Source organism: Protopterus annectens, chromosome 1.part0 (genome assembly GCF_019279795.1).
Source record: "Protopterus annectens isolate FY-2018-M chromosome 1.part0, PAN1.0, whole genome shotgun sequence".
NCBI classification, from domain to species: Eukaryota; Metazoa; Chordata; order Ceratodontiformes; family Protopteridae; genus Protopterus; species Protopterus annectens.
In genome coordinates, this window is record NC_056725.1 from 141,923,170 (window position 1) to 141,944,581 (window position 21,412).

The following is a 21,412-nucleotide window of genomic DNA, read 5'->3' on the forward strand; positions in this document are numbered from 1 at the left end:
CCACAGCAAATCCCCCTGCACATCAGTCAAAAAGAGATGATGGCTGTGCAGCACACCTTGATTGCTTTCAAACTCATTCTCTCTCCAGGGGTTCTCCTGATCAAAACCGACAACACCACTGTGATGTGGTACATCAACAAGCAGGGAGGGATTCACTCCTACCCTCTATGCAGGCTGGCCATGACCCATTGGCTCACAGCCTCTTCCATGCAACTACACCTGTTCGCACAATACCTACCAGGCTCTCTCAACTCCCTGGCAGACCAATTAAGCAGAAACCTTCTGGACCCATGCTTGTGGCAGCTCAACAGAAGTACCTTCACCCTAATAACTCAGAAATGGGGTACCATCTATACACCAACCATCAGCTCAGCAAATTCTGCACCAGGGAGCATCACTGCATGGCTTGGAAAGTGGATGTCCTGCCCTTTCCTTCCCCTGGGTCAACCTCTTGGTCTATGCCTTTCCTACCCTACCTCTCATCCCCAAGGTACAGCTCAAACTAAGGGAGGAAAAATCAAGGACCATTCTTATAGCTCCAGACTGGCCATGACAGTACTGGTACCCCTTGCTGCGCAGCCTGTCCCCACTGCCTCCATGACATCTTCCTCAGATTCCAAACCTCCTAACTCAGAGGGAAGGGGAATTCATGCATCCCCAATTGCAGGCACTCAATTTGGCAGCTTGGCTTATTCCCTAACCCCGAACCAATCTGCCATCCTCATCTGTGAGGCCAGACACCCTAGCACCAGAAAGTCTTATGCAGATAAATGGAAAAGGTTCTGCACCTGGATCCAGGCTAAGGGGGCCCTCCATCCCTCTCATCCTGGATTACTTAGCTGACATACTACACAGTGGTCTCTCTTTCCCCTCTATAAAAATTCATGCCTTTGCTATTTCTGCTCATTTTCCCACTGAGCAGCCCCTTTTCTCACACCCTTTGATCAAACAGTTCCTCAGAGGGGCTAACAACTTGAGGCCCCCCAGAAGGGCACCAACACCAGCTTGGGACCTTAACTTTGTCTTGGAAAAGATCACTCTGCCTCATTTGGAGCCAGCTTCTTCTGCAGAGCTAAAATTTCTCTCCTGGAAGATGGCCTTCCTTCTGGCCATCACTTCAGCCAGAAGAGTCTCAGAGCTGCAAGCACTCATATGGCTGTGGAACCCTTTTATCGTCTTCCATGCAGACCGGGTATCCATCAGAATTAACCCATCCTTCATGCCCAAGGTGGTGTCCAGTGTGGCTCTCAACCAATCCATTCATTTGCCCACCTTCTTTCCTAATCCCCAGAACAAGGGGGAAAGGATTCTTCACTCTCTAGATGTGCACAGACAGCTTAGATACTATCTGGACAGGGTGAAATCCTTCAGAAAGTCTGATCAGTTGCTGGTTAGGTTTGCTACAGGGGCAGAAGGCAAAGCCATCTCCAAGCAAACTATTTCCAAATGGATAACACATTGCATCCATTTCTGCTACAAACAGCATGGTAAGCCTCCCCCCAAGGGGGTCAGGACACACTCCACCAGAGCAGCCTCCACCCCTGCAGCTTTCCTCAGAGGAGTCCCCACCAGGGACATCCTGGAGGCGGCCACCTGGACATCTGTTCACACTTTTACCAAGCATTACCACCTGCCTCTGCAGTCTTGCAGGGCATCCTAGCCAGCCTATAGCTTCCTTGACTGCCTCCACCCATTTCCTCAGCTTTGGGCATCTACCCAAATGTGATGACTGCAACAGTGAAACATGAAGAACATAGTACAGTTGTGTACACTTACCATAAATGTAGATGTTCGAGTGTATTCACTGTTGTAGTACTGGTTTCCCTCCCTCCATCCCCCTTATTTCTCTTTCTCCTTTTGTTACCATTCTTCTTTGTTGTTCTCCTTTCCTTACAAGGGACATATTGGTATTTATTTTCCTCAGGTGGGGTTCTTCCACCAGAACCTGGCTCCCTACTTTGGGGCTCCTGACAGGTTGGGGCAAGAAAAACTGATGTAGTAACATCGGCTGTCTTACTTTATACCACTGACGACCTGACGTCAGTCCTCAAGCGACAGCAACCGATGCAGAAATACTAAGTCTCTAGTATTCGGGCCGGCCGAAGGCTACTCTAGCAGGGATAACCCAAATGTGATGACTGCAACAGTGAATACACGCAAACATCTACATTTATGGTAAGTGTACACAACTGTACTTTAAGGTGCTTGTAGTACCATAAACCGGTCCCCAGTGTAAGAGTTTTGCAGATTCCATAAACATCATGATCATAGCACTTGGATTCCCTGGGGAAACCTGATAGAATCCCCAAAGCTGTAACTGGAGTCTACTTTTTTGACATCAGCTGGATGGTTTTCTTTGCAGCAAGCCCTTGTTTATTCCTGCACTCTCTGCAGCAGTCACTGAGTGCCTTTACAGTAGAGGACATTTCAGTAAGTGAACAGTACAGAAGCCATTATCTTTGCAGGCGTCATCTGTGGACATCAGCATCCTGGAGAAGGGAGCAGTTTTGTTCACCCTTCCAGGCCTTATTTGGTCATTCTTCCTCCCATTTAGGCGGTATGGTTGTAGTCCAGTATGTCAACAAACAGAGCAGAATGAAGTCCTGTCTCATTTGGTGGCAAGCAATAACAATATGGAAGTGGGAAATCCCAAACCACCATTTTTTATTGGCTCACATACTGCTGTAGTACTCAGCTCCCTTGTGGACAGACTTGGCCATTGTCTTTTGGTGCCTTGTAGGTGGTCTTTCATTTTGGCCACTGCCAGGATGATGATCTTGAAATTAGGTTTCCTGTAGTCTGTTTGCCACTTTAGTCTGTGCTAGATAATGGGAATATTTCTCACTGATTATCCTGCACTATGGACAGAGCAAGGATGTGTTAGTCCATGACTAACCTGGGTTATTTCTTTTCCCTCCATTTCCTCAGATGATAAATTTTATCCAGGAGGCAAGGCTTCAGTGGAGCAGGGTGATTTTAATAACCCAAAATTGACCCAAACATATGTGGTTTCCTCTCTCTTGAGGTGGTTTCAGGTGGAACATTCTCTCGGGTTGCTGTCCATTGGTTGTCAGGAGAGGAGTTTTGTTTTTTTTTTTTTGTTTTTGTTTTTTTTTTAAGCAGGATGATTGATATTTTGTCAGCATCTCAGAAACTATAAGCAGAAGATTTATGCAGATAAAGGAGAAAAGGTTTTCATTCTGTGCATCTCATCATAACTTGTATCCCTTTGTTTTACTTTACTGTCATCTGTAAAATTTAAGTTTTCAATGTGGAAAAAAAATTTTTCTTAGTAGCTGTGACTTCAGTCAGATGGATTGCTGAGTTGTATGTTAGCCCCCCCCTACCAGAGTTTCAGGGAATGAACATCTCACATGGACTGTTTCACTGCCGTCATGTGAATGTTAGCTTACAGGTGACAGTCTGTTCATCTTATGTGGAGGTCGCCATCCTTGTGATATTAGCATTAATCTGCAAGTATTGAAAATATTCATAACTGCAGGAACAGACAAAGCTGCATGGCTCAAATATGTGCATGCTGCCCCTTCTCTTCCTTGTCATTTTTAGTGCCATCCTGTGCATGCATAGCTACATGCTTGTACTGTTGCTGCCAAGTCTTTTAATATATTGTAAACCAAATCATGAAAGCAATTATTTTCCTTAATTCTACATCTGCAGCCATCAGTAAGCCATGGCATGTACAGCTCATGGCAGGTCTTTTACATTGCTGATGTACTAAATTGATGAAGCTCGTCAGTGATACCTTGATCTCTAATGCCACTTCTGTCATATCTGTTACGTTGAGGTATCAGTGTTAACATGAAAATGTCAATAATATTCATAACTGCTGGAAGAAATCTGCCTAAATTAGGATGTCTACATCTTGTCTAACTTGATTTTTGTGGATCTGATAACTCAGATAAATGGAAGGTAGAACTTGGCCATTGGAGTGCTTTCCAGCTTGCTGGCAACAACATTGAGTGGCATGGGCCCACTCTCAGACAACAGTGAGTGACAAGCAGTACACTGTGTAGTTGTCTAGTTCCAGTTGTTGCTAGCAGTAATTCAAAGGCACCATGACTATCCATGTTGAGTGGTAATAGTAATGTGACTGACAGTGAATGGAAGGAAAATGTGGTAACAGTACCACATTCTAATTTGCTGTAAATAGTTACAGAGGTTGTGCATGCCAGCCCTCTGCAGTAATCTGCCAGATACAAATAGTAGTCTCTGCTTACATATTTTGATTCATTGACACCAGTAAAAGAAAGCTGTAGTAGCCGTCCACATTCACTTGTATTGGAATACTAGATCACTGCTTGGGAAGTACAGAGAAAAACTGCCATTAATAATGTTTTTCACTTTGTTGCAAATACTAATAGTTGTTAACAACAATAATGCCAAGACAGTGTTGGTGTCCAGGTGTAATGGGTACTTTGAGTAGTCTTCTTTTTCTTTCAGCTGCTCCCATTAGGGGTCGCCACAGTGGATCATCTGTTTCCATTTCTTCCTGTCCTCTGCATCCTGCTCTGTCACACCAACCACCTGCATGTCCTCTCTCACCACATCCATAAATCTTATCTTAGGCCTTCCTCTTTTCCTGTTACCTGTCAGCTTCATCCTTAGCATCTTTTTCCCAATATACTCTGCATCCCTCCTCAGCACATGTCCAAACCAATGTAATCTTGCTTCTGGCTTTGTCTCCAAACTTTCCAACCTGGGCTGACCCTCTAATGTACTTATTCCTAATCATATCTACCCTCGTCACACCCAGTGCAAATCTTAACATCTGTAACTCTGCCACGTCCAGCTCTGACTCCTGCCTTTTTGTCAATGCCACTGTCTCCAACCCATATAACATAGCTGGTCTCACTACCCTCTTGTAGACCTTCCCTTTCACTCTTACAGGTACTCTTCTGTCACAAATCACTCCTGACACTCTTCTCCACCCACTCCATCCTGCATGTACTCTCTTCTTCACCTCTCTTCCACACTTACCATTACTCTGAACTTTTGATGCCAAGTATTTAAACTCCTCCACCTTCACCACCTCTACTCCCTGCATCCTCACCATTCCTCTATCCTCCCTCTCATTCACACACATATATTCTATTCTTATATTATATTACTTAATTATTACTTATATTACTTTGAGTAGTAATTCATTAAATTAATGAATTTCTTTAGCAGGGGTAGTGAAGGCCACATTTCAAACACAAGCTAGGAAGTGCAGCACAATAATAATACAGGAGTTTACAAAGAGAATACCACAAATAATGCTTTTCAGTTTGTTACAAACAGCAAAGATAGCAACATCCCCTATACACATATGAACCCACAAAATAACCAAACATGAGCACTGATTCATCACATCTACTTACGTGTTTTCAATCCTTGCCCCCAGTAAACAATTGAAAGCCATAGAGCCCTCTCTACCTTTGCTTGTAACACAGACTGGGAAATACAGAGAATGTCTGCCAGTAGTAAAGTTATTCATCATGTTGCAATTACTAATGATTATTAACAGTAATGCAGAATATGTGCCTGTTGTAATGAGCACTACCAATAGTAGCCAAAAGAAGTTCGTACCCATTACCCAGAGATGCACACAACTTAATTTGGCAAAAAAGTATTCATACCCAGACTAGAATATGCAGTTATTTCTCTTTACTTCCAGCAAAATATTAACTCACTCCTAATAGCTGAAAATAAAATACTAAGATTTATTCACAGAGTCCCCTGGAACCAACATCACTGCATCACAGTTGAAAAGACCAGTTGGTTACATATTGCAGTCAAGGCAAAGTTTTATTTCATCTGAACCTGACCTCTTATTAAAACGTATAGTTCCCTCAATACCAATGAAATAAATAGTGTATTAAATGTGTCCATGTTTTTGCAAAGCCGCATAGTTGACACTTCGTACAAACAGCAGTGCAAAGCTTCTTGCAATGCTCTCTAATGTAGAAATTCTGTTGGGCAGGAGAACAGCTGTTGTAAATTACCAATCTGTTTACTTCCCTTGCCTGCAGCATTTTATTTCTGAAGCTGTCCCTCTGATGGTGCAGCGTTAGCAGTCACCTCACAGCATGAGGTTCTTCAGTTCGATTCTTGGCTGGAGTGCCTTTTGTGTGGAGTCTGTATGTCCTCCCTGCATTTGTTTGAGTTTCCTCCTGGTGCTCCAGTTTACTCCCACGTTACAAAGGCATTCATCTGGAATGTCTCTTCCTGGCCTTCCACTGAAAAATTGGCTTTGTTCCAAGTCAGACTTTCCCAGTAAACAAATGTTAAATAAATAAATAAAGCTGTACCTCTATCTTTGTGTTGCTAGTTAGCCATTAAAAAATTCAGATACTGTAGTTATTTTTACTCCAGGTAGCAGAAATTAATTAATTTTATCCAGACACAGCGACTCCACCTGCTTGAAATGTAGCAGAGCTTATCAAGGAAGGCAAACTGCCTTCCAAAAGCACTGGAGACAATGATGGTCAGTCTTGAAGGCTAATAACAATCTGACAAAAAATAAGTCATTTTCTCCACTAATAGTTAATAATCACGATGGTTTTTCAAACGTTGTCCACTGTACGTGTTTTACATTTTAGTTATAGCAAACAACCGCCTGCATTTAACCAACTTTCTTAGTGTTTCCTGTGTATTATTTTTATAACTCTTACTGTCAGCCAGCTTACTTGTTTCATTAACTTTGCATGCATTACCAGACCTTAACATTATACGGTACTGTATATGTATATATGGTTTCCATTACATAATAGGCTTACAGTTTGAGAACACGGACTTTTATTTTTATCAGAATACACGCAATGCAGGTCCTCCCCATTCAGTTAAATATAAACTTTCATTTTAAGTTAATTTTTGCAATATAATACTTTATTTGTGATTTTCTTTCTAGTAGTTGCTGGTTTCAGTTTTATGGTGTCATTCAAAATGCAACTCGCATTTTGATTATAATCAAATCCTTTTCCATGCAAACAATTATCCCTTTTCAAAAGTGTCCTTGTTCAGTGTTCCCAGTATAGGTTTTTAAGGCTCCCTTTTCAAATGTCGGCACTCATAACACTGAGTGCCAAAGGAAAGGGGGAAAAAGATTGAAAATGTAGAAATGTAAATCTTGAACATTGCTTTTCTCCTTTAAACTTTTTAACCTCCCCCTCCATGTGAGGGGCAAGACCCTCAGACCTCCTGAACTTGTATATACCAATTCCAAGATCGCCATACCTCAGAAAAAAGGAAATATTCCTGGAAATAGCCGTCTTGGACTTGGTATATGTGAAGTCCATTTTTTCTGCCATTCAGAGCTGGTCCTGACATTTCAATCATTTACCACTTTTTAATCAAAGCGGGTAAAAGTTTAATTTCTCTACAGAGCTTTATGGAATAAAAATAGTGTTTGTGTTAGCTCTTGCTAGCAATGAAAAGTCATTATCCATATAAACTGTTATGTCTTCAGCTTTGATTGTTCCTTTCCTCCAGACAGTTGAAAGAATTTCATCCTTTAACTTGTCCTTCCATTCCCTTCAGTTTTGTTCTGGTACTGCTGTAAACCTGAAGTTGTCTATGCATGACCTATCCTCGATTGCACCGAGTTTCTCTATCATTTCTTCATATTTTAATTGCTGTTCCACCTGTTTTTCTTTCATCTCCTCGTCAGCAGTTTGCATATCAACTATTTCCTCTGAATGCCTGGTTAAACTATCTATTTCCTTTTGCTGTGTCTCTATATTCCAACAAGGACCCATTTCTGTTGAGAATCTAAATGCATTTGGTCAGTCTTCCTAGGGTAGCTAATGAGTTTTCTCCTTCAGCTGTCACTATCATCTGCTTTTCCTAGCTCTGCTCCATCATGCTGCTTTCAGTCCCCTCCTGGGCTTACACAGTTACTATCAATTTTACTTCTTTTTCTTTTCCTGATTGACCTGCTAGACTTCATAGACACTTAAGCTACCAATTTCTGTTAATAGTATACAGTAGTTTGCAGGCAAACTATTCACTGGCCAGAGTTCTGTCTTTCAGTGCTTACACTGCTGTCTCCATCCTTGCAGCCCAAGTGTTGCTGTATCTTGCAGATAAGAAGGTAAATCCCTTTTTGTGGCTTTGCGCAAGCCATGATTTTCACAAGTCGGACCTTACAAAATTTACATGGCACTGGTTGCGCTGTGTATCTGTTGCTACTTTTGTGTGAAGTTATTTCCTTTTGTTGTTGCAACACAAGCATGTCTATACAAATGTCCCCTTGCTGACATCAACACAGTTAAGTTGTTTGTAGTAACCCCTTGATAGACGAAAGGTAACTTACAGCAGCACGTACAGCTTGATTGTGGAAGGGTGCTATTTGGATCCTTCTTTCTAATTAGGACATTGAGGTTTAGCTATAAAAGTGCTGCTTATCAGGGACCCTTACAGAGAAACAAAGCTGACTTTCTTAAATATTTTCACCATTTATCTCTCTGTACTTACTGGGCTTGTTTGACTGTTGCTTTCAGCCTTATACTTTGAAAAAGAACAGACTGTATTAACACGTTTAATCTAGTTTATGTTCCTTGAGAGCCTGTCACCACATAACCTCACCAGTTTTGTGTAGTTTGGATAAGTCTTCTTTGTCAGCAGATGGCAGCTTCATCATGGAAAATTCAAATACTGTAGTTATTTTTTACCTCTGATAGCATCACCTTCTCCTGCCTCCATCTGTTGCTTTTCTTTTTGACAGATCAAAGTTCAAATGCATTCACACTCCCTTTTAGAATTTGCAGCTTGCAAAGTTTTGATGCTGCAAGCAGGACTGTAATTTCAGGAGTTGATAAGAGACTACACTAAATGTCATGCAGGAGACTGGTTTTGTTTCATGTTTTTGTGCGCATTTGTAACAGACAGAACTTAATCACTAGGTAACATGGAGTATGTGGTGAAGGCTGTGTTGCCACAATGTTTAACTGGGCTTACTGTTTAGAAAGGTGGCAGAATTTGGGATTGCAGGACTGTATTTTGTTATACCATTTATAGAATGGATACTGTATTTAGCTATATAGAGCTGTTGGCCAGTGCATGGTTCATGCCATTAGAGCACTGATTAATGCCACTGTGCTGTTAATTTAAGCTGTGTATGCTGCTTATTCACATGGCTGCAGAATAATGTTTTTTAATGGAGTGGGACACTATGCTGTCCCCACCCTGATTATATACTCTACAGTGCTGCTGATGTTCATTAAGTGTTTTGGCGTACTGTTTCAGGGCTTAAGTCTCTACCTGTGTAATTGCTAATAGTATTTTGAGGGATGTCCTTTGTGGTTATGTGAGATTTCCTTTTTGAGTGTACTTTAGTGACATCTTTTATCAATTTGTGTCTGTCATTGTGTCAAATGCTGGTGCATCCCTATCCTAAGTACTTCTCCATGTTGCAGTGATGATTTTACCTACCTGACTCCCAGAACAAAAGCCATTCTGATCATCTGGTGCCAAATGGTGACCAACATCACATTCTAATGCCCAGTTGCTGTTCATATAGACAGTTGCTAGCACTCCCTTATTCAATGACTATTTATAAAGATTATTGCTTTCAATCTTGTATTGAGTTGCTGTTCATATGTGCCATTGTCAGAGGAGCATGCAGGGATCCAGTAGATGACAACAATGTCTAGTTTACAGTATGGAATAAGGATGTTGAGTCAGAAGGTTGGAAAGTGGTATTAGACTCCATTTTTTTTTAATTTCAGGGGCACCTGATTAAAACAATGGGAACTCAGTACAGACTAAGGAGGTCTTTTCTTCAACTCACTGGAGCTGCTAGGTGAAACATTTTCCTACCATAGAGGCATTGGAGCACATTAAACAGGATCTTGTAAAGTCTGACTTGCATATTAGGGCAGTATTTGTTATGTTTACAGTAACCTTAGTATGTTACTGCAACCATACTTGTTTTCAGTAGGTTTGGTGATAACTTAATATTTTGATGTAGATATGGCCAGTGTAGGAAAATGCATTTAATACCTTGGTTACATTTTGAATAGTTATTCTTTTGTTGTCCCGTCCCTCAAAAATTGTAAGACCATTTTTTTTCTTTCTTTTTTTTTTTAATTTGGGTTTCTTGATTTTTATATACTGTTTAATGATGTTTTCCTCAAATACAGTGGAAAAATTTGAACCATGCTATGCTTACATCATTTATTGTCCATGGCAATTGCTAGCCTAAAGAGAGATTAGAAATGCAGACTCAGGAATGCCAATTTTATTGTGTTGATTTTACACTTAACCCACTTCTACAAGTAACCCAGATGACTTTTCAGCTTTGATTGGTTTTGGGCTTTAATGTACAGTTTTTTACCTGGTTCTAGGTAAATTCTGTAGCACATGGTTAACACTTCTGTTTTAATTTAGATGATACCCATCCTTTACTGGTGTGAATGTATGTGTTTGTGCTCTAGGTGTAGTATCCGAATGCCAGCAGGAGAGGTCACAAATCAAAAACAAAGAGAAAGCCTTAAAGGTGCTTCGTGCAAGACTATACAGCAAGAAACTAGAAGAAGAAATGAACAAAAGGCAGAGTGTACGAAAAATGCAGGTAAGAACAATTGTGCATACAGTGTCAGCAGGACTTCCTTTTAATGCTGTGTTGTTGCTGTCCTTCCTTCGATCACTGTTGTGTTCATAGTTGTTGGGTTATTTCTCAAAATAACCCGGTTGTCTGGCCAGGGAATCAAAGCCAATACCCTCCATAGAGGCATATGGTCAATGTATGACCAAAGTCCATGAGCGTTGTCTTCTTGTTTTGGCTGCTCCCGTTAGGGGTCACCACAGTGGATCATCTGTTTCCATTTCTTCTTGTCCTCTGCATCTTGGTCTGTCACACCAACCACCTGCATGTTCTCTCTCACCACATCCATAAACCTTATCTTAAGCCTTCCTCGTTTCCTGTTACCTGGCAGCTTCATCCTTAGCATCTTTTTCCCAATATACTCTGCATCCCTCCTTAGCACATGTCCAAACCAACGTAATCTTGCCTCTCTGGCTTTGTCTCCTAACTTTCTAACCTGGGCTGACCCTCTAATGTACTTATTCCTAATTCTGTCCACCCTTGTCACACCCAGTGCAAATCTTAACATCTTTAACTCTGCCATGTCCAGCTCTGACTCCTGCCTTTTTGTCAGTGCCACTGTCTCCAACCCATATAACATAGCTGGTCTCACTACCCTCTTGTAGACCTTCCCTTTCACTTTTACTGGTACTCGTCTGTCACAAATTACTCCTGACAATCTTCTCCACCCACTCCATCCTGCCTGTACTCTCTTCTTCACCTCTCTTCCACACACATCATTACTCTGAACTGTGGATCCCAAGTATTTAAACTCATCCACCTTCACCACCTCTACTCCCTGCATCCTCACCATTACGCTATCCTCCCTCTCAGTCACACACATATATTCTGTCTTAGTCCTGCTGACCTTCATTCCTTTTCTCTCTAGAGCATATCTCCACCTCTCCAAGGTCTCCTCGACCTATTCCCTACTCTCACTACAGATCACAGTGTCATCTTCAAACATCATAGTCCACGGGGACTCCTATCTGATTTCGTCGTCTGTCAATCTGTCCATCACCATTGCAAATAAGAAAGAACTCAGAGCTGATCCTTGATGTAATTCCACCACCAACTTAAACGCATTTGTCTCTCCCACCACAGACCTCACTGCTGTCACACTACCCTCGTACATATCCTGTACTACTCTTACATACTTACCTTAGTCCATGAGTGTAATGGTACATAAGCAGATATCTCACTGCCAGTCCAAACACAGCTCTCACACCTGTCAGTCTGCTGTATGCATAGTCATTGGTACAGTTGGCCATTACTGGTTCAGATAAGTGACCTGTTAGGTAACCTTCCTTTATTTTTCTCAGTTGTATTATTGCTTGTTGCTCTATTAGATGTCAGCTGGGAAGGGCAAGTGTGATTGTGGTAGGCAGATTCCTTATAAGGATCTCCACTCTCAGTGCGTTTTCTGTCTAGGTGCAGAGTGCAACCACAAAAATGGTTTGATCTGTCAGTCCTATGTTCTAAATATCTTAAGAGTGCAACTTTTGTCTCCAAATTCATACTTGGAAACTTAGCATCTTAAGCACCTCACCCAAGCAGAGATGTCAGACCCTTCTGTCCCTGAAATCCTATCCATTTAAAAGAAAAAGTTTTAGTGATTTAGGCCTGATGTCATGACTGCCCAGTCAGACTGGGAAGTACCCTCAGAGGTCTCAGAATCTGTAGTACTCCCTACACCTGCTCATACTGTCATGAAGGCTGGTATGGCATCTGGGTTCACATGTCCAAAATGACTGAAGACATCAATATTGGTGAGAAGGGAGAACCTTGCTTACTTTCTTAAAAGACCCAAAGTAGTACTGCAGATCCACATTAGAGAGTAGATTCCTCGAATGATCATCCTGGTTTTTAATGGGTCGGAGCCAACACATTTAGTTAAAACACATCATTCCAAGAAAAAAGAAGCACAAAAACTAAAAATATTCCTGCCGCCCAGATGTCCAAAGAAAAGTAAGTGTTTTTTTCACAGGGCCTATTTAAGGCCATAATGGCACTCAGACCACCATCCTTTGCAAAGCCTGCTACTACTACCATTTGTCCTTCCATTCCACAATAGAGATGATTAGGCACTTCTTCTGAAGATGAGGAGAATGAGTCTGATGAGCACTCTTTGGTCTATTCATCCAATATCCATTCACCAGATCAAGTGGCCTCTGATGATGAAGATTCCCTTTCTCCAGAATTCCCTGTTGAAGAAATTTCATTTGGAGAAGCTATTGTTAATATGATGAAGCATTTTGATTGGGAATCTAAACAGATGTCTGTAGTTCAACGGATATACTATAACCTCTTGGAAGTGGGCACCCCGTGTTCTGGTGGCTTTCCTGGATGCTTTTGCATCCACTTCCACTGCACTGGACTACCAGTCATGAACACCTAATAGACCTTGTAGGCTTTATAAGATACCTGATAATTTGAAATTTCTGTACAAAGACCCTGTGGCAGACCCCTATGTGCTTTCCATGTGAACAGACAAGCCTTCTAAGTTGATACCTGCTGCCAGTGCTCCTTCAGATAAAGACAGCAGGGCAGTGGACATATTGGGGGGAAAAGATTTATACATCCTCCATTCTGGCCTTTAGAGCTCTGAATTGTCCGTCTCAAGTGACTAAATACTTATTGTCTGTCCTCAACAATGTATTGTAAAACTTTGTCATCCCCTGAGGAACCTAGTAGCAAACAGGCTTTATATTTGGTGAGTCCAGATTCCCATGTAGCTAGGCACAGCATTAAATACAGCTATGATGCAGTGGAAGCCTCATCCAAGACAGCTGCTGCATCAGGATGTATACATGGTTACATTCTTGGCCCCTTCTAGTGACATTAAGGTGAAACTCGGAATCTCCTTGAAGCAAGGACCTTTTGTTTGATCTGAATGCTGCCAGTCCTTTTAAATAATTGCAGGAAAAAGGTAAACTTATGAAAGACTGCATTATTACTTCATTGCCCAGACACCAAAGGAATTGCACACTTCCTTCACTTGCAGAGAAACTAGGCCTTCTGATAAGGTCAAGAAAATCCATTGGAAAAGATTCCAGGGCAAACCAGACAGGAACACTAGATCAGGGAGGCCTGCTTACCCAGACAAGTTCACCTGACTGCTTTCTTTCTGCCTTGCCTCCCCTTAGGCCTTCCATTCTCCTATACAGAAGATGCATGTGACCTCTCAAAATCTGGCTACTCATCACTTCAGAAAAGTGGGTGTTCTCCGTCACCAAAAAGTAATACAGAATGACTTGCAAAGAAGTTTTGCCTTTCACTGGCATCCCTCCTACTGTACAAAATCAGATACAGTTGCTCTGTCCCATCATTCAGTCCTTGCTAGAGCAGTGGAAACAGTGCCTTCACAGTATGTGGGAAAACGTTTCTGTTCCAGACTATTCCTTGTTCCATGAAAAGGAAGAGACTGGAGACTTAATTCTGGATCTCTCCACCCTCAACACCCTTTTCCTTATACCATCTTTCGAGATGTTGTCTTTGCAAACTCTGCTTCCATTCATTCTTCCTGGTATCGTTGGACCTAAAGGATGCCTATCTCCATATTTACCAGCATACTGGAAATTTCTGAGGTTTTCTAATGGATCATCTTACCTTCAGTTCTCTACTTTGCCTTTTGGATTCTCTCTTCAGGTCCCATAGTCTTTAGAAAGTGCATTGCCCCAGTAATAACTTACTACTGGACTCCAGAAATCCAGATGTTCCCTTATTTGGACAACCTGTTGATACAGACCTCTCCACAGCAGGTATTTTTGACTCATTTGAGTTACCATCACCTTACTTCAGGAACTAGGCTTCACAATCGATCTGAAAAAGTCAGCAATTATAGCATCCCAAGAACTAATTTTCTTGGAGTATAAACCAGACACAAAAATCATGTGGGCCTTCTTTCCTCCAGAAAAAGTGCAGATCATAACCAGTTACTTCCTTTCTCTTCTTCCCCTTCAGTCTTGTACATTAAGAAAGATCCTCGGAGCACTGGGATTTGTGACCGCAACTACCCCTTTGCCTGACTCCATATGAGAAAGAACTGGTCTCAAAATTCTCACTCTCTGGACACACACAGGTTCCCCTCCTGTCATGCATAAAGAAGGAAATACTGTGGTGGATGTGATGCCCATTCAAGAAGCCTCAGTCCTCACCACTAACACCAGTGAGGGGCGTCCACATTGGGAAGGATAACAAATACCCTCACAGTAAAGTACAATTTCCCTTAAGAGCACACAGAGATCACAGTCAGTCTGGGACTGGTTTCTCCCTTTCTCTCCAGAGCCCCAATAAGACTCCCCACTGGCACAGCTATAGGGTCCAGATTTCAGCCTAGTGGTCAAGCTAAAACCTACAGCACCCTTTCTGTCCAGCTGGTGCTTCGTGTCCTGCCCAAGTAGCTTACACACACACACACACACAAACACACACACACACACACATACACTTTGAGATATGAGTTCTATACAAACACACAGAGACTCCTGGGGAAGGCTGGCACAGATTCTCCAGCTATGCCCCCTTCTCTGCCAGGCTATAAAGTAGAAATCACTGCCACCAACCAATAATATCAGCTACTAATAAGGCCCTTACTAAATTGTGTCCAATTGTGCAATATACTCTAGAGCTTAAATTATCTCTTCATAAAACAGCCACAGTTGAAAGGTTTAAAAATATTTAATAATAAATAATATGAACACAAGACAATACTTCTTACTATACGTTGCTAGTCAAGTGTTCAGAGATCACAGAGAAATGCTTAAAAATAATACAGTAGAAAAGTTCTGACATCAGTACAGAAAACAGCTAGACTAGACTTCATATTTCCTATCTATATCTAAGAGCAAACACAGTTCTAAAATAAACTTACATGTAGAGCAAGGCATTGCTGGTGATGTCAGTTCCGAAACCAAATGCAAAATGCTCTGATTCTCTCTCTGTCCTTAAATTGATAACATAGCACCAATAACTCATTTCAGATTACCTCATTATTCTGTTTCCCAGGCTAACAGAAACTGGTGATGTCAGTTCTGAAACCAAATGCAAAATGCTCTGATTCTCTCTCTGTCCTTAAATTGATAACATAGCACCAATAACTCATTTCAGATTACCTCATTATTCTGTTTCCCAGGCTAACAGAAACTCAGAGTGTAACAACCCTTTTGATCTTGCAGCTGGTCAGGAAGCCAGAGCAATAAAAGACATTATACATGTAAATTCTATATCCATTAACTCTGGTCTCAAAACAATAGGAAGAATTTCTTCATTCAGACATATCGGCTCTGGGTTTTGAGATCAAACAATTATACAGTGCTTGACTTATCAGCTTTCCTTCAGCAGAGTGCGATGTGGTTACATTTTTGAAGTTCAACATTTACCATAATTTTCTTACATTTAAGAGAACAAGCATGTGGCTCACATTAATATTTACAAATGACAGAATTATCTACAATCTAGCTAGGCTGGCAGCCTTCACATATCTTCCTCCCAGAGAACTTAAGCTAGTTTTTCAAGTGACCCTTGAGAAATGTTGCTTGAGAGGGTTAGATCTATCTGAGTATACCTTACCCCATTCCCTGAGATACCATCTGCATTGGCATTGCTAATCCCACTGCAGTGCTGCACTGACATATATGCTTGCAACCCTAGGCTCCATCTTCGCAACTTGGTATTTTGCTGGCTGGCTCTGTGTAATCATGTTAGGGGATTGTGGTCTGTCACTACAGTGAATTTTCTTCCATACATATAAGGCTGAAGTTTCTGCTATGCCCACACTATGGCTAGACATTCCTTTTTTACAGCTGCATAGCATTCCTCCCTGGGTTGGAGCCTATGACTGAGATAAACCACTGGGTGCTCTTCTCCCTCTGAAGAAATCTGGCTAAGTACAGCTCTCACCCCATGGTTCAAAGCATCCACCTGCACAAATAAATTATTTACTGTAATCTGGACTGGCTAACACAGGGGGTCCTCCCAAAGCTTCTTTAAGCTTCTGGAATGCCTGCTCACATGCTGGGGTCCACACTACCTTATCTGTCCTGTTTTTCCATGTCAGGTCTTTGAGGGGAGCAGCTATGGTACGATAACTAGGGACAAACGTTTTGTAGTACCCTGCTGTCCCAAGAATGCCCTCATCTGCTTTTTGGTAACAGGTGCAGGCCATGCCTAAATGGCTTCCACTTTGGCAGGTTCTGGCCTAATCATACCACTTCCCACTCTCTCCCAGGAAGGAGACATCTGCCACACCCACCTGACATTTGCTCAGTGTAATGGTCAACCCTGCCCTGTGTAGTCTGCCCAGCACCTCCCTGACATGTTGAAGGTGCTCTTGCCAGGAATGGCTGTAGATGGCAATACCATCTAGGTAAGCAAGGGCAAACCCTCCTGCTAGGATATGATCTGCCAGTCTTTGGAAAGTTGCTGGGACATTTTTCATCCCAAAGGGCATCTTTGTGAACTCATACAAGCCAAAAGAAGTCACAAAGGCTGACCTCTATCTAGTACTGTGAGTCAAGGTCACCTGCCAGTAACCTTTGGGTAAAATCAATTGTTGTAAGATACTTGGCCCCACCCCAGCTGCTCTAGGGCCTCATCTGTCCTAGGCATGGGGTACGCATCTGACTCTGTGTGATCATTTAATTTCCTGTAGTCCACACAGAACCTGGTGCTACCATCCTTCTTTGGCACCAGCACCACTGGGGAGGCCCAGGAACTGTTGGATTCTTAAATTACCCCTAGTTCCAACATTTCCTGTATCTCCTCCCTCAGAGCCTGTTTGACTCTCTCAGGTACCCTACAAGGGTGTGCCTAATAAGCCTTTGGGGTCCTGTATCCACCTGGTGCTGCACCAGGTGGATGCACCCTGGTTTCCCATTGAACATGTCCCCAAACTCCAGTAGCACTGCTTGGATTTCTCAAGCTTGGGTAAGAGATAGCTGCTGGAACATTGCTACCCCTTCCACTTGGGTATCTGTCCGAATCTCACTGAGGAGATCAGTCACCAGATCTCTCTCAGACTCCTCCTGCAAGCCACTGCAAATACGCAGCACAAAGGGCTCACTATCATGGTAAGATTTCATCATGTTAACATGGTACAACTTGTGCCCCTGCCAAGCAGTTCCACCATGTCGTTAACATCACTTACCTTTCTTACTGCCTTGTAGGGTTCCTCCCAAGCTGCTTGCAGCTTGTTGTGTCTGACAGGAATGAGAACCATTACCTGCTACCCTGTAGAATACTGTCTAGCTCGAGCATTCCTGTCATACCATACCTTTTTTGTTGTTGGGCTTCTGTAAGTTTCTCCTGGGCCATGCCCATGAGTTCCTTGAGCCTTGTCCTGAGGTTTAGGACATATGCTACAACAGACTCCTTGTGAGGTTCACACTCACCTTCCCACTCATCACAAATTAAATCTAGAGATCCCCTCACCCTATGCGCATACAACAACTCAAAGGATGAAAAACCTGTGGATTCCTGGGGAACCTCTCTGTAAGCAAACAACAGATATTTGGCCCACTCCCTCTTAAACTGGTCTGCAAATACCTGTAGCATGGACTTGAGTGTAGAGTTTAACCTCTCAACTCGACCATTAGTCTGGGGATGGTAGGGGGTGGTCTTCAGGTGCTTCACAACATAGTACTTCTACAGACAAGCCAGCAGGTCTGACATGAAATTGGCACCTCTGTCAGTCCCTGCTGAAAATCTCCAACATTCTGCCTTAATAGAGGACAAAGTCACTGCCTCAGAGTATCCTGTAGCATAATCTACTACCACTACGATATACGTTTTCCCTGTGGAACTTGTGGTACTCAGAGGCCCCACAATATCCTTAGCTACCCTCTGAAATGGCTCCTCAATCACAGGCAAAGGCATCAAAGAAGCTCTCACCTTGTCTCCTGCTTATCTACCTTTTGGCACTGCTCAAAGGTCCTGCAGTACCATGTTACATCTTTGGAAATTCCAGGCCAATAGAAGTTCTGCATAATACGTTTCTTTGTACGTTTTATGCCTATATGACCTGCAAAAGGAATAATATAGGTTATGGCTATAAGTGCCAGACGGTAGTCTCTAGGCACTACTAACTGCTGTATTCTCTCACCTTCTAGCCCTCCCTCAGGGGTCCACTCTCTATACAGTAACCCTTTGTCCCAATATACAGATTTCCCCTTCCCTTGAGACTCAGGTGCCTCACTAGCTACTTGCCTCAGGCCTTGCAATGAGACCCTAGTCTCAACTCTCTTTGTAACCCTTCCCAGCTCCCCTTCCACAGGAAGCCTGGCATCCTCTCTCACTGTCAGCCTGGGTACTCCTCACCTCTACCTTTGCAGTCACTTTGTCCAAGGGAACATCAGTACTCACAAGCAGCTGTGGCTAACCTTCAGTCTCACTGCTACAGCATAGCTTTCTCCCCGAAGTAACCCCCTCACCAGTCCTGACTGCAAGTATGTAGTTTGTCTGGGTCTGCCGTAGGCTACCAGACTCACCTGCTTGTCTCCAAGCCTGACTGCGGGTACCTGCACAAGCACATGGTACTGCACATTCAAAATCATTCCTTATTAGGACGTCTACAGGGATATCCTCAAACACACCTTTTGCTGGCTTCCTTGTCCACCCTCCCAGTCGAGGTAAACCCTAGCCAAAGTTATTTAGAATGGGATCCCTCCTAAAGCTCTGACTGGAGTAGATTGCCCAGGCAAGTAGTGCTCCTGTGTAACAATTGCAGGCTTCACAATGGTTATGTCGGAGGCTGTGTCTCTCTTAGCCGTGGCCTCTTTGCCATTCAGTACAATAGGCTATAACCTCTTGTGGTAGTTGGATACCCTTGTTGTCTCAAGACAACCTACTGTTGGCATTTTGTCTTTCCCACTCACTGGCTCCCTCACCTTATGTTCACCACCTTGCCACCGTGGACATCTTTGTGCCACATGACCCCACTGGTTGCATTCAAAACATTTAACCCTAGGTCCTGGACTAGTGGCTTCCCCTGCTACTGGCAGATTCTGTTGGGGCAGTCTGGGCTACCCACCAAGCATTCCTTTAGACCCAGAAGCAGTACTGGGGGTCCCTTTCCTGTGCATGGATGCCCTGCTTACTAGGTGTAGGTCTCCCTTCTTCCACAACCCCTCTGAAGTAGCACATTGTCTATCAGCTAACCAGATCTTCATGTCCACAGGCAAAATGCTAAGGGCTTATTCCCTCACCAAAAGGTTTGCCAGCCCTTTAAAAGTGGTGAACTGACATCCACTCACCCACCTATAAAAATAAGTGCTCAGTTCAGCAACATATTCATACACACTTTCATCTGCCTTGCGTCTGTACTCACAAAACTTTTTCCTATAAATTTCAGGTGTTAGCTTAAAAAATTCTAACAAGCAATTCTTAACAGCAGTATAATCAAAACCAGACATTTTGGATAAAATATTTACAGCTTTACCATGGAGTAAGGGGGTCAGGAACCATACCCAGAGCCTTTGGTCAACATCATACTGTTTACATACCCTCTCAAACATATGAATGAAACTATCAAAATTATCCCCCTCTTTAAACTGCGGAAGAAATTTACTGACCTTTTTTGGCTTCTGGGGTCCGGTTACTCCCTTCCCCATTACCTCCATGACTCTGGAGAAGAGTCAGTATCTCCTTTTCGTGCTGCCTCTGCCTTTCCTTCTCCTCAGCTTCCAGGTGTAGCAGTTTCTCATTCTCCTCATCCTGCAGATGTTTCAGTCTCGTTACTGCTTCTGTTTCCAAACACCTGGCCTCCAACTCAAGTCTCTTTAGCTGCAGATGGATTTTTAAGTCCCCTGCAGAAAGGTGGAGCTGTCTCCATTCTCTGAGTGTTGTGCATCTCCACGGCCAGTCTGATCACCCTCCAGATTGCTGTTTACTGATGCAGCTGTGACCAAAGCTGCAATCATGTCTGCCTTAGGTTTCCATGCACCAGTCCCTTAACCTGGCACATGTCAGCCAACTGGCTCCTTGACAGCTTGCCGTACTCCTCTGTTGACATGCTTTCCTGCTCTCCCTGACTTAACTAAGCTAACAAAAGAAATAAAACAATTGTGATCTAAACTCTGAATATTCACTGCATGGCTGATTTACAGTACAAAAACACCTTCAGTGATCACTGTACACAAGCTACAGGAATTCACTATCCACACCACTATAAGCCAATTGCCAATATGTGGTGTGGATATCTCACCACTGCCACCAATTAATATGTGAGGCCTGTGCACTGGCCCAGCAATCAAAGAGCCTCAATACTCGCCACTAACACCAGTGAGGGGCATCCACATTGGGAAGGATAACAAGTACACACACAGAGTAAAGTACAGTTTTCCTTAAGAGCACACTGTCAGTCTGGAGCTGGTTTCTCCCTTTTTCTCCAGAGCCCCAATAAGACTCCCCACTGGCACAGCTATAGGGTCCAGATCTCAGCTAAAACCTCTAGCACCCTCTCTGTCCAACCAGTGCTTCATGTCCCTGCCCAAGTAGCTGACACACGTCCACACTTTGAGAGATGAGTTATATACAAACACACAGACACTCCTGGCGAAGGCTGGCACAGGTTCTCCAGCTATGCTCCCTTCTCTGCCAGGCTATAAGGTAGAAATCACTGCCACCAACCACTAATATCAGCTACTAATGAGGCCCTTACTAAAGGGTGTCCAATTATTACTGTGCAATATTATTATCCAAATAGTAAGTGTGACCAAGGGCTAAAGCTATTGGAGTGGCTTGGATAATGTCACTGTATACATGCAATGTACTCTACAGCTTAATTCATCTCTGCATAAAACAGCCACAGTTGAAAGGTTTAAAAAATAT

The 21,412-nt window shown here is 42.8% G+C and overlaps 1 protein-coding gene across 2 annotated transcripts in view; it reads left to right on the forward strand.

Annotated features, from left to right (window-relative positions):
- MTRF1L (mitochondrial translation release factor 1 like) overlaps positions 1-21,412 on the forward strand; it is a 636,968-nt gene that overhangs the window by 328,253 nt on the left and 287,303 nt on the right. For both annotated transcript variants that reach the window (XM_044090388.1, XM_044090456.1), the window contains exon 6: positions 10,437-10,573. In XM_044090388.1, coding sequence (XP_043946323.1) covers positions 10,437-10,573 — 137 coding nt within the window. The remainder of the gene's footprint in view (positions 1-10,436; positions 10,574-21,412) is intronic.